The sequence below is a fragment of the Macaca fascicularis genome, chromosome 8 (genome assembly GCF_037993035.2).
Source record: "Macaca fascicularis isolate 582-1 chromosome 8, T2T-MFA8v1.1".
NCBI classification, from domain to species: Eukaryota; Metazoa; Chordata; class Mammalia; order Primates; family Cercopithecidae; genus Macaca; species Macaca fascicularis.
Window position 1 is genome coordinate 36,721,636 of NC_088382.1, and position 14,322 is coordinate 36,735,957.

Below are 14,322 nucleotides of genomic sequence, written 5' to 3' on the forward strand. Positions count from 1 at the left end.
GCCAGCCATCACACCCGGGTAACTTTTTGTATTTTTAGTAGAGACGGGTTTTCACTATGTTGGCCAGGCTGCCCTCAACCTCCTGATCTCGTGATCTGCCTGCCTCAGCCTCCCAAAATGCTAGGATTACAGGCTTGAGCCACCGCGCCCGGCCAGTTTTGCCTCTTAATGAAACCTATGACAGGATAATTACCTGACTACTACTAAAGAATGTACTCTAGGGAAAATGAGTTATAAATTACCAACCGGTTTCTTTTTTATTACAATTAAAGTAGTAATAACATGGGTTTTATGTTTCTAGTAATACTCACTAGAGCATTGAGATGGTGAAATAATACCTAATGTCAAAATTCCCTAGAGTCTATTCCACTCACTCCCACTTACAACCACATTTTAAAATTTATTCCAGTATAGTCTAAGTCTGGGTCACTGGACAGCTTGGACATCAGTAACAGTCATCTGGAGGGCAGGGTGAGTGTAGCAGAAACTCCAGAAGTGCTGCCTTTTCATCAAATTTTAAGATTTGGTATTGTGCTGAGCACAGTGGCTTGCACCTAGAGCCCCAGTTACTCAGGAGGCTGAGACCAGAGGATCGCTTGAGTCCAGGAGTTCAAGGCTGCAGTGCGGTATGATTGCACCACTGTACTGCAGCCTGAGCAACAAAGGGAGGCTCCATCCCAGAAAAAAAACAAGATTTGCTATTAATATGATCATTGATATGGCACTAATTATAGAAATATACTGGAGAAAGCGTTGATCTGCTCCATATGTAACTGAAAGTTTAGCAGTCAGACCATGAAACAAATAAAGCAGTTAAAGCAGTTAAAGTAAGGTACATTTACATTTCTGTGTGTTAACTGCTCCACCAGTCAGCCACAGAGGCCACTCCCTGTGCAGCCCTCGGGTCCTGCTTTTAGCAGCCAAGAGTGGTACCTCTTTTATGTGCTCGCTGCTCCTGGTGTTAGATAAAGGCCACTCATCATCGATGCATTGCATGGAGTCTGAAACTCCCTGGGGAGGGCCCGTGACTTTCATTAGATTCTCAAAGGTATCCAAGGCCAAAAAAAAAAAAAAAAAAAAAAACACTGAGTGAAAGCCAAGTAGCACTCCAGAAGGAGTAAGAAATTATATTGGCTTTAAAAAGTCATGGATCACCTGAGATGCCAAAGTCAACACTAGAACAGCAGAGCCATCACTGAAAACTAAAGTCTGCCTGTTGCCAATAGCTCTCTCAGCATTTTTATGATGGAACAATATGGCTCTCCCCAGTAGTTTGATCCACGGGAGATGACTTGTAGCCACAAACTATCTTTTCATCTGACGTTCTTCCCCTGAAAATGTACAACCAGTCACTTAAAAGAAAGGCTTTTAGAAAGCCATAGGCTTTCTAAAGGTAAAATTTATTCCACATTTCAAATCAATATCTACTATGTGAGTTATAAGTTCATTTCCAAATAATAGAGATGCTTTTAAGGAGAGATTCTTCTTCTGCCAAACAACTTTTTTTTTTTTTTTTTTTTTGGTTTGAGACAGAGTCCCTCTCTTTCTGTCGCCAGGCTAGAGTACAATGGCGCAATCTCAGCCTACTGCAGCCTCCTCTTCCTGGGTTCAAGTGATTCTCCTGCCTCAGCCTCCCGAGTAGCTGGGATTACAAATGCGAGCCACCACACCCTGCTAACTTTTTTGTATTTTTAGTAGAGACAGGGTTTCATCATGTTGGCCCAAACAGCTTTTTAAAAGACATTACCTTTGGATATCACTACCTGATTGTAGGAAATATGGCAGAATAAAGGAATGCATGAAATAAAACCATAATCAGCCAATCCCACACTCCAGAAAAGTCAAAAGGACAAATGACCCAGTTTTAACAAGTCCATGACATGGAATAAAAGGTGGGGCAGAAAAGCCTTTTTTTTTTGAGACAGAGTCTTGCTCTGTCACCAGGCTGGAGTGCAGTGGCATGATCTCGGCTCACTGCAACCTCCACCTCCCAGGTTCAAGCAATTCTCCTGTCTCAGCCTCCCGAGTAGCTGGGACTACAGGCATGCACCACCACGCCCAGCTAATTTTTTTGTATTTTTAGTAGAGACAGGGTTTTATCATGTTGGCCAGGATGGTCTCAATCTCTTGACCTCATGATCCACCCACCTTGGCCTCCCAAAGTGCTGAGATTTCAGGTGTGAGCCACCATGACTGGCCAAACCTTTCAATAGTGAAAAAAACAAAAACATAAAACTTGAGACTCACCAACCCAATGCAATGTATAGGTTTGTTTATTCCAAATTCAAACCAACTCAGGCCAGACGTGGTGGCTCACACCTGTACTCCCAGCATTTTGGGAGGCCCGGGTGGATGGATCACCTGAGGTCAGGAGTTCGAGACCAGCCTGGCCAATATAGTGAAACCTCATCTCTTCTAAAAAATACAAAAAATTAGCTGGGCATGGTGGGATGTCCCATCGCTCCTAAAAATAAAAAACTGAGCTGGGCGTGGTGGTGCACACCTGTAATTTCAGCTACTTGGGAGGATGAGGCAGGAGGATCATTTGAACCTAGGAGGTGGAGGTTGCAGTGAGCCAAGAACGTGCCACTGTACTCCAGCCTGGGCAACAGAGCAAGACTGTGTCTCAAAAAGAAACCCAACTCATTATGAAAATTCTTTTTTTTTTTTTTTGAGACAACTGGGAAAATTTAACATGGCCTATCATACAGAGAATATTCAGTAACTGTTAATTTTGTTGGGTGTGATAGTAGCAATATGGTTACATTAAATTTTTCAATGTTCCTAGCTGCAAAGTGAGAGAATCATATTAACATATATCCAGGTGAAATGCTATTATGTCCTGGATTTGCTTTAAAATACTCCAATATATATTGCTAAACTATTTATGCAACTAAAAAGTAAAATTAAAAAATAAATATACATATATACCCAAAGAATTTACAGACAGTTTATACAAAATATAGTTAAATGTGAATGGAAAACAATGTCTAAGTTTTCCTCCAGAGAACTATGTTTTAGCTTAAGTGTAGCTAACTATAAAATTTTGATGTTTATATTAATATTAATTAAATAATTTATGTTATAGAATCTTCTATAGGCTAAACTGTATACCCCAAAAAAATTCATATGTTGAAGTCCTTACTCCCAGTACCTTCTAATGTAACAATATTTGGAGACAGGGTCTTCAAAGAGGTAACTGAGTTAAAACAGGTGGGCCCTAATCCAGTATGACTGGTGTCCTTACAAAAAGGGGAAAATTTGACACACACAATTACAGAGAGAACGCAGTGTAAAGACACAGGGAGAAAACAGCCATCTATAAGCCAAGGAGAGAGGCCTCAGAAGACAGAATCCGCTGACACCTTGATCTTGGACTTCCCAGTCTCTGAAACTGTAAACAAAAAACTAATTTTGGTTGTGGAAGCAAGTCACTCCATCTGCAGTATTTTGTTACAGCAGCGATAGCAAACTAACATAGGATCCATAACATGACTTTTTTCTATTTATCCTATCTTTACCCTACTTATGCGGCAAAGTATTTCATTTGCCTAAAAACAGGAATGGAGGCCATGTGCGGTATGGCTCACGCCTGTAATCCCAACACTTTGAGAGGCCAAGGCAGGTGACTCACTTGAGGTCAGGACTTCGAGACCAGCCTGGCCAACACGGTAAAACCCTGTCTCTACTAAAAATACAAAAAATTAGCCAGAAGTGATGGCAGGCACCCGTAATCCTAGTTACTCAGGAGGCTGAGGCAGAAGAATCGCTTGAACCCAGGAGGCGGAGGTTGCAGTGAGCCGAGATAATGCCATTGCACTCCAGCATGGGCAACAAAAGCAAAACTCTATCTCAAAAAAAAAAAGTCCTGTGGAAGCCAGGCACAGTGGCTCACACTTGCAATCTCAGTGCTTTGAGAAGCCAGGTAGGTGGATCGCTTGAGCTCAGGAGTTCAAGACCAGCCTGAGCAACATGGTGAAACCCCATCTCCACAAAAAAATAGAAAACTTAGCCATGAGTAGTAGTACACACCTATAGTCTCAGCTACTCAGCAGGCTGCGTTGGGAGGATTGCTTGAGCCTGGGAGGTGGAGGTTGCACTGAGCCGAGATCATACCACTGCACTCCGGCCTGGGTGACAGAGTGAAACCCTGTCTCAAAAGAAAAAAAAGTTCTGTGGATTTTGAAATGGACGGCTCGGCTGGCACCTGAATGGGTGCAAAATCTATCTGAGCTGATATCTATACTTTTACTGTTACTGCCCAATTTTTATTTCAATTTGAAATCAGTGAAGGGGCTGGGAATGGTGGCTTACACCTGTAATCCCAGCATTTTGTGAGGCCAAGGTGTGCAAATTGCTTGAGCCCAGCAGTTCAAGACCAGCCTGGTCAATGTGGTGAAACCCCGTCTCTACAAAAAAATACCAAAATTAGGCCAGGTGTGGTGGCTCACGCCTATAATCCCAGCACTTTCGGAGGCCAGGGCAGGCGGATCACATGAGGTCAGGAGTTCAAGACCAGCCTGGCCAACATGGTGAAACCTCATTTCTACTAAAAATGCAAAATTAGCTAAGTGGCAGGAGCCTGTAATCCCAGCTACCTGGGAGGCTGAGGCAGGAAATTGCTTGACCTGGGAGGCAGAGGTAGTAGTTAGCCAAGATCACGCCACTGCACTCCAGCCTGGGCGACAGAGTGAGACTCCATCGCAAAAAAATAAATTTATAAAAAAAAATAAAAATCAGCCAGGCACCGTGGCACAAGCCTGTGGTCCCAGCTACTGAAGATGCTGAGGTGGGAGGATTGCCTGAGCCCAGGCAGGTTGATGCTGCAGTGAGCCGAGACTGTGCCACTGCTCTCCAGCCTGGGTGACAAAATGAGATCCTGTCTCAAAAAATAATAAATAAATAAATAAAGGAATAAACAGAAATCAGTGAATGAAGTTCAGAATAACTGACTAAGGGATACAGGTAGGAGAACTAAGCACACATTTCAGTTCATTCATCCATATACAGTCCTTGGTCTAGAAGCACATGTCAAGATTTACTTATAATATAGATGTCTGTGTTCTACACTTACTACAAGATACAGACTATCTTGTTCTCAGAATAGTCCTTGCTTCTCCAAGAACGCAGTCTTTCGGGCCGGGCGCGGTGGCTCAAGCCTATAATCCCAGCACTTTGGGAGGCTGAGACGGGCGGATCACGAGGTCAGGAGATCGAGTCCATCCTGGCTAACACGGTGAAACCCCGTCTCTACTAAAAAATACAAAAAAATAGCCGGGCAAGGTGGTGGGCGCCTGTAGTCCCAGCTACTCGGGAGGCTGAGGCAGGAGAATGGCGTGAACCAGGGAGGCGGAGCTTGCAGTGAGCTGAGATCCGGCCACTGCACTCCAGCCCGGGCGACAGAGCGAGACTCCGTCTCAAAAAAAAATAAAAAATAAAAAAAGAACGCAGTCTTTCAAAAGTGATAACAATAGGAGACTCTGAGGAAGGCATCCAATTTTGACCCAGGAAGACAGACTGAGCTTTACTTTCTGTTTGTCTACAACCAGGAGCCTATGATAATCTCAAACTCACCTTCTATCTCAGTGACTTTTCTTCTGACTAACACGTCCATTCACTAAACCTGTTTCACCTGTTTAAAAAAGGGGGTCAGGGGGTGAACTTGAAGGGTCTCCCTGCCAGAGGTCTTTTACTGAGAGGAAAACTGGGAGGTGTTTTCCTCCCAGTAGAAAACCTCTGATCCTGGCCGAGCACAGTGGCTCACTCCTGTAATCCTAGCACTTTGGGAGGCCAAGGCAGGCAGATCACTTGAGATCCGGAGTTCGAGACCAGCACGGCCAACATGTTGAAACCGCATCTCTATTAACAATACAAAAAATTTAGCTGGGCATGGTAGTGGGCACCTGTAATCCCAACTACTCAGGAGGTTGAGGCACGAGAATTGCTTGAACCCGGGAGGCAGAGGGTACAGTGAGCAGAGACCGCGCCACTGCACTCCAGCTTGGGCAACAGAGTGGAACTGTGTCGAAAGAAAAGGAAGGAAGGCAGGAAGGAAGGAAGGAAGGAGGGAGGGAGGGAGGGAGGGAGGGAGGAGGGGAAGGGGAAAAGGGGGAGGGGGGAGGGGGGAGGGGGGAGGGGAAGGGGAAAAGGGGGAGGGGGAGGGGGGAGGGGGGAGGGGGAGGGAAAGGAAGGAAGGAAGGAGAAAGAGAGAGAAAGAGAAAGAGAGAAAGAGAAAGAATGAGAGAAAGAAAGAGAGAAAGAGAGAAAGAAAGAAAGAAAGAGAAAGAAAGAGAAAGAAAGAAAGAAAGAAAGAAAGAAAGAAAGAAAGAAAGAAAGAAAGAAAGACCCCTGATCCTGAACACCCCTGATTAACAAAAAGTGAAATACTTGAAGTTTTGAGAAAATAGGGGGTAGGGGGACATGGCAAAGGCCCTGCTATCAACACTACACAACCCACATTCTTGGTACCTGGAGTGTGACAAGCAGAAAGACGGTGGCTGTGATGCACAGGCAAGATGCCAAAAGCTTCCTCCTCTGAATCCGCACCATGCTGCCCTGCCCTAGGTGACTGACAGAGGGCTAACCTGGTTACCAGGTGTTCTCTCGTTAGCCCAGAGCCCGAGACAACTTCACATGGAAGAACTATCTGGGCGCCAATTTCCTGCACTGCCATTCCTGCTGGGACCTGGTCTCCATGAAGGACTGAGATCCGAGGTTGCGAGAGGGCCTGGCTTGGCATCAAGAGGAAGCAGCATGCAGTCTTCTTAGGCTATCACCAGAGCAGCTGGAGATTTATCCAAATAAGAAGGCATCAAAAAATTCTGCAACAAAAGATCATCTATTAGCCATAGTGCACATTTAATAAATGTAGTCTTGCAGGCGAGTGATCATGAAAAAACATAGAACGTTTTAAACTAAAAGGAAGCACTGAGATCATGTAGTCCTAGTACATCACCCATAAGTAAGGAAATCAAGGCTGGGCATGATGGCTCACTCCTGTAATCCCAGCACTTTGGGAGGCCAGAGCGGGTGGATCATTTGAGGTCAGGAGTTTGAGACCAGTCTGGCCAACATGGCAAAATCCCGTCTCTACTAAGAATACCAAAATTAGTCAGGTGTGGTGGCACACACCTGTAGTCACAGCTACTCAGGAGGCTGCGGCAGGAGAGTCACTTGAACCTGGGAGGTGGAGGTTGCAGTGAGTAGCCTGGGCAACAGAGAAAGGAAAAGAAGGGAAAGGAAGGGAAAGGAAGGGGAGGGAAAGGGAGGGGAGGGGAGTGGGGGAGGGGAGGGGAGGGGAACCAGAGAGGTGAATTGACTTACTCATGGCCACCCAGCCCATCAGAGGAGAGTGACAAATCTACAACCAGATCCCAAATCTACAACCAGATCCCAAATCCAAAATTCTGCTTCCACTTAATGCTCTCTGCCATCAGAAGACTGAATTCCAAGACTGTTATATGAAGTCACTCCCTTCTTTCTAAGTTTCAAAGGAGTTTAGAAATGGAATAAAAATTACCAGGACTATCCACCCACTCCCATAAAATTTAGGAAGAAAATAAAAGATTCAGGCTTTAATAAAAAATGGATAATGATCATGTGGCCCCAATGCCCACGAAGGAAACCAACTTTTGCCACAGCATAAGCAATTCTGAATATGATTTGTCTTTTACAGCAAGTGAATAAAGCAGTGGGCTGTTGGAGCAATATTATTCTTTGGAAGTTTTCAAATAAAATTTTCATCTATCTGAAATAAATGATCTTTTCAAAAAAGTTGTAAAAATGAACTAAATGAGGGCCAGGTACAGTGGCTCATACCTTTAATCACAGCACTTTGGGAGGCCAAGGCAGGAGGATGGCTTGTGCCCAGGAGTTTGAGACCAGCCTGGGCAACATAGTGAGACCCTGTCTGCATAGAAAATTTTACAAATTAGCTGGGCATGGGGGTGTGCACCTATAGTCCCAGCTCTTCAGGAGGCTGAAGCAGGAGGACTGCTTGAGCCCAGGAGGTCAAGGCTGCAGTAAGCCATGACTGCACCACTGCACTCTAGTGTAGGCAACAGAACAAGACTCTATCTCAAAAAAAAAAAAAAAAAAAAAGGTAAAAAAAAAGATTGAAAAAAATGCCCCCATAGAATGCCCTTTATCCCTATGATATTCTATGAACTTCAATGTCCTGGGCAAATGGCACTGTGTAGTTCAGAGTGGAGGAAGGGTCAACTTTCCAGAGGAAGGGCAATGTTGCTGCACAGTAATTCACAGATGTGAATCTAAGTCAGACCTACATCATGCCCCTGGCATACAGAGTTAAAGATATAATCAGATATAATTAGACCTATAAAGATAATATAGAACCCTAGTTAAAAACTTTAGTCTTAAAGGTGTGCTCCCAGCCAGGCGCAGTGGTTCACACCTGTAATCCCAGCACTTGGGGAAACCGAAGCGGGTAGATCACTTAAGGTGGAGTTCGAGACCAGCCTGGTCAAGATGGTGAAACCCCATCTCTACAAAAAATACAAAAATTAGCTGGGCGCAGTGGCGGGTGCCTGTAATCCCAGCTACTCAGGAGGCTGAGGCCAGAGAATCACTTGAACCCAGGAGGCAGAGATTGCAGTGAGCCAAGATCGTGCCACTGCATTCCAGCCTGGGTGACAGAGCCAGACTCCATCTCAAAAAAAAAAAAAAAAAAAAAAAAGGCGGGTTCCCCTCTCATGAGTCTACCTTGATTTACTTTTTTCTGAGACAGGGTCTTGCTCTGTCACTCAGGCTAAAGTGCAGTACTGTGATCATGGCTCACTGTAGCCTCCAACTCCCAGACTCAAGCAATCCTCCCACCTCAGCCTCCCGAGTAGCTGGGACTAATGGCATGTGCCACAATACCCAGCTGATTTTTGTTTGTTTGTTTGTAGAGACGAGGTCTCACCATGTTGCCCAAGCTGGTCTTGGACTCCTGGGCTCAAGTGATCCTCCTGCCTTGGCCTCCCAAAGTGCTGGGATTACAGGTGTGAGCCATCTTGACCGGCCTTACTTTTAAATCCAGGATATTTTTTTTTTCCTTCAACCACAAAATAACACTGGGACTCAGAAATCACCAAAAGTGCATTTTTCTTCTTTCATCCATGAAATTCCCAAAACCCAGTGACTAAGAGAAGGTCTCAAGTCAGCCTTCCAGGATTCAAATCCCAATTCCTCAGCTGGCTTAACCTAACCTCTCCATAACTCACTTTCCAAAAGTAGATCCTCATGAGGCCTAATCAGAGTTGTGAGAATTTTATGAGCTATGATTGGTAAAACACTTATTTCAGACTCTGACACATACTAAATACCCAATAAATGTTTGTTATCCTTACATTTAAATATTATTTTAATTTATTATCCCTTTAGGTGGAAAATGAAGCATATAAAATAGATTGCTACCCCATCAACTGGAACTTTAAAAGGAAAAATGCTCACTTTGCCAAAGAAAAGGAAATCACTAATATCTGCTGAGTAACCTATCATGGGCAAGGCCTTTCCTAAGTACTTAGCACACAGGCAGGCGCTCATTCAATCCTCCCAACAACTCCATTCTCATTTTCAAATATAAGAAAACTGAATCTGAATGAAGTAAAGTAACTTGCCCAAGACTCTAACTTTGACAAGTATTACAATCTGAAGTGCACACGTTCTTTTATATTTTTTAGCATTAATATCATAAAATTCCTTGGCTGTGCAGAGTGGCTCATGCAGGTAATCCCAAAACCTTGGGAGGCCAAGGCAGGAGGACCAGCCTAGGCAACACAGTGAGACCCCATCTCTACAAAAAATAAATTAACCAGGTGGTGGGTGTCTATAGTCCTGGCTACTTGGGAGGCTGAAGCAGGAGGATTGCTTCAGCCCAGGAGATTGAAGCTGCAGTGAGCCGTGATTGTGCCACTGCACTTAGCTTGGGTGACAGAGCCAAGCCTGGTCTCAAAAATACAAAATAATTTAAAAAAAAGAAATACTATAAAATTACCACCAGACAATACCAATCCTCACAGGTTACCTGCCACAGAAAACCACAGAAAACATATGTAGTACAGTTGTCAGCTGCTATATCAGAGAAAAAAGGAATAAAAATCTCTAAGAACCTGTAAAGTACCTTTGCTCCTACTTAGTAGATGCTTGTAGCTATTAACTACATACAGTATGGAGCTAGCACTTTGGGTCCCAATCCTGGTTCTATTACTTATTATAAATTTAGACAAGTTACTGAATCTTTCTAAGTCTCAGCTTCTTCATAGTAAATAATAAATGTTAACTATCACTATTTCTTTCCCTTGCATAACAGAAAGATTACCAAATTTTCATTTAATGTGCAGAAGCAATTTACTATAGTTATCATTAATGTAACCCAGATTATGTAGTAAAATGATATCACCTACTTAAATGGGAATAAAGCTATAATGTTTTCAAAAAATGTTTAGCTATATCACTCTACTCAATCTTATTTATAACCACTTGGAAAAGTAGGCAAGGTAGGTATTATTATTCCCATTTCCCACGGAAGCTAAGCCTCCTCAAGTTTAAGTGATTTCCCCAAGGTCATATATATATATATACACACACACACACACACACACACACATATATACACATATATAGAGAGAGTTGTTGTTCTTGTTGTTTTCGTTGTTGTTCTGAGACAGGGTCTCGCTCTGTTGCCCAGGCTGGAGTACAGTGGTGTGATCTTGGCTCACTGCAACCTCCGCCTCCTGGGTTCAAGCGATTCTCCTGCCTCATCCTCCTGAGTAGCTGGGACTACAGGTGCATGCCACCACACCCAGATAATTTTTCTATTTGTAGTAGAGACAGGGTTTCACGATGTTGGCCAGGCCGGTCTCGAACTCCTGAATTATCTTGAACACCTCAAATGAGCCACCTGCCTCAGCCTCCCAAAGTGCTGGGATTACAGGTATGAGCCACTGTACCCAGCCACAAGATCATATTTTTTAAAGACAGAAGTGAGACTAGGTATCAGCTCACCCAACTCAAAGATGTGTGGAAAGCAAACAAAAGAAGGAACATAGTGACAGCTTGTGAAAAGTACAAAAAGAATCAGGAATAAAGGAAAACAAAAGATACAATTTGAGGACAGAGTTTGGGATATTTTTATAGCTACTGTACAGCTCAGGTCTATCCTAGGACCTTTTCGGGACCTTCGCATAGCTTTATGAACTATGACAGAAGAATTTAAGATTATGAATTTCCTTATATTTAAAGAATATCAACCTAGGCTATCTTCCCAAAGCCAGAAGTGTAGTAGGTCTCAGGGGCCAATCTATGGTTAAATAACGACCACTAAAGAACAGAGTCCGCCAGGTGCGGTGGCTCTGGGAGGCTAAGGCAGGAAGATCCCTTGAGCTCAGGGGTTCAAGACCAGCCTAGGCAACAAAGCAAGACTCTGTCTCTACAAAAAAAATTTTTTTTATTTAAAAATTAGCTGGGCATGGTGGTGCATGTCTGTGGTCCCAGCTACCTGGGAGGCTAAAGCAGGAGAATCATTTCAGCCCGAGTTCAAGGCTGCACTGAGCCATGATTATGCCACTGCACTCCAGCCTGGGTAGCAGAGTGAGACACTGTCTCAAAAAAAAAAAAAAAAAAGAAGGAAAGGAAAGGAAAAGGGGAAGAGAAGGGAAAAGGAAAGGGTAGAGAAAAGAAGGGCAGGGAAGGGAAAAGAAGGGCAGGGCAGGGCAGGGCCCAGCCAGGGTAGACAGTAGTATTTTGACTTAGAGCATGCAACAATTATCCAGGCCTGGGGGTACATTTACAACAGTAACAGTCAATCTAATACTGTATATGGCATTAGTTACCCAGGAGCCTGACATCAAGTCAGCGGTCCTCCAACTGGTAGGACAAACAGACTTGCAGAGAGCACTATGAAGGACAGCAGGCTCCAATTCAACAGAGTAGACCAAAAGAGAACAGTAAGGGAGAAAGGGACACTGGAAGCCATGTCAATCAAGACTGGTGATTAGGTTGGGCGTGGTAGCTCACACCTGTAATCCCAGCACTTTGGGAGGCCGCGGTGGGTGGATCACCGGAGGTCAGGAGTTCGAGACCAGCCTGACCAATATGGTGAAACCCTGTCTCTACTAAAAATACAAAAATTAGCCAGGCGTGGTGGCAGGCTCCTGTAATCCCAGATACTCGGGAGGCTGAGGCAAGAAGGACCGCTTGAACCCAGGAGGCGGAGGTTGCAGTGAGCTAAGATCACACCACTGCACTCCAGCCTGGGCTACAGAGCGAGTCTCTATCTCAAAAAAAAAAAACAACACACGTACACACACAAATAAGCCAGGCATGGTGGCATGCACCTGTAGTCCCAGCTACTCAGGAGGCTGAGGCAGGAGAATTACTTGAACCCAGGAGGTAGAGGTTGCAGTAAGCCGAGATCACGCCACTGCACTCCAGCCTGGGCGACAGAGCAAGACTCCATTTCAAAAAAAAAAAAAAAGACTAGTGATTAATCAAGAAGGTGTGGCCAGAGCACATTTCTATTACAGAACTGAAGGCAATGTCATTCTTAAATTCCAGACACATACTGAAGCACTTAAATTATGAGACTCCAAGACAAAAGCTCTCATTCATCATTGCCTGCAGGATGAATCTGAGTCCTGCAAGAGGGTGCCCTAGAATACTCCTTCCTGGGACAGAACAATATGTATACTCAGACAACCATGGCAGGCACCATCTGAAATGGACTCTCACTCACCAATCCTCTTACCCCTAGAAGCTGAGCTTCTAAAGTGCACTGCATGGCTGGTGTGCACCACCAGGGTTGGCCATCTGCTGCACAGAGCAGGGTTTGGAGCTGAGTGTGACTACCTCATACTCTTCTGCGTGCTATGCCATCAAAACCAGCAAATTTTCATCCTAAAATAATTCTAAATTTTCAACTGTATTTTGAATTAAGATGGACAGAAGAGAGACTGAATATCTTATAGGTAATTAGCAGCTTGAGGGTGCCAGCTTCAAATTTTGGCCATTCAGGGCCAGTTGAAGGTATAAGAGTCTCAGAAATGGAACCAAGGGATGATTTCTTTCCTGCATGTCTGACTGTAAAATGAAAAGCCAACCTTAGGTGACACTCTGAGCTTTCCGAACCTGGTAGTTTGTGAGGCTGGGTGCGGTGGCTCATGCCTGTAATCCCAGCATTGTGGGAAGCCAAGGTGGATGGATCACCTAAGGTCAGGAGTTTGAGACCAGCCTGGACAACACAGTGAAACCTCATCTCTACTAAAAATACAAAAATCAGCCAGGCGTGGTGCCAGGCACCTGTAATCCCAGCTACTAGGGAGACTGAGGCAGGAGAATCCCTTGAACCTGGGAGGCAGATGATGCAGTGAGTTGAGATTGCACCACTGCACTCCAGCCTGGACAACAGCGTGAGACCGTGTCTCAAAAAAAAAAAAAAAGAAAAGAAAAGAAGTAGAAGAACCTGGTAGTTTGTGTGCCCCTCCTCCTCCTACCTCTCCCTACTTGCAGGAGAGGCGAGGCAGAAGGCAGGGAGCTCTGGGAAGACTCCTTTGCCCATTTCTGTTCTGGTAATTGGGGGGTTAATGGGGTTAATAAGCTAGAGGTTATACCACGGAGAGTTTTTAGAAGAAATGTATCTAATTATCAAATTTAAACTATTCACACTAAAGCGCCACTTATTAATGTGAGGCCGGATGCAGTGGCGCATGCCTGTAATCCCAGCACTTTGGGAAGCCAAGGAAGGTGGATTTCTTGAGGCCAGGAGTTGGAGACAAGCCTGGCTAACGTGGTAAAACTCCATCTCTACTAAAAATACAAAAATTAGCTGGGTGTGGTGGTGTGTGCCTACAGTCCTAGCTACTGTGGAGGCTGAGGCAGGAAAGCAGAGGCAGGAAAGCAGAGGCAGGAAACCTCTGAACCCAGGATGCAGAGGTTGCAGTGAGCCAAGATCACGCCACTGGACTCCAGCCTGGGTAACAGAGCAAGACTCCATCTCAAACAAAACAAAACAAAAAAACAGAAAACACAATGTGGGCCATGCCCTACCTCTGTGGCTTCCTTTCCTGGTTCGCAGCATAAGGACTCTGTTCCTGGTATCCTGGAACGCGGCTTCCCACTCTGTGGTCTTGTGCCTATCTGGAAGCCCTTCCACCTTTTTCACTGTGCTAGCCATTCTGCAAGACTTTCAAGGCTACCTCCTTTGGGAGGCATTACCCCTCCCAACACCAAGTCAGTTTTTGTTTCTTTGTTTTGTTTTTGAGACAGGGTCTCCTCTGTCACCTAGGCTGGCTGCAGTGGTACAATCTTGGCTCGCTGTAGCCT

At 44.6% G+C, this 14,322-nt stretch overlaps 1 protein-coding gene across 1 annotated transcript in view; it reads right to left on the minus strand.

Moving 5' to 3' along the window:
- FUT10 (fucosyltransferase 10) overlaps window positions 1-14,322 on the minus strand; it is a 113,527-nt gene that overhangs the window by 94,546 nt on the left and 4,659 nt on the right. The window contains exon 2 of the mRNA XM_005563034.4: window positions 6,469-6,821. Within this exon, the coding sequence (XP_005563091.3) occupies window positions 6,469-6,549 (81 nt within the window). The 5' untranslated portion in view covers window positions 6,550-6,821. The remainder of the gene's footprint in view (window positions 1-6,468; window positions 6,822-14,322) is intronic.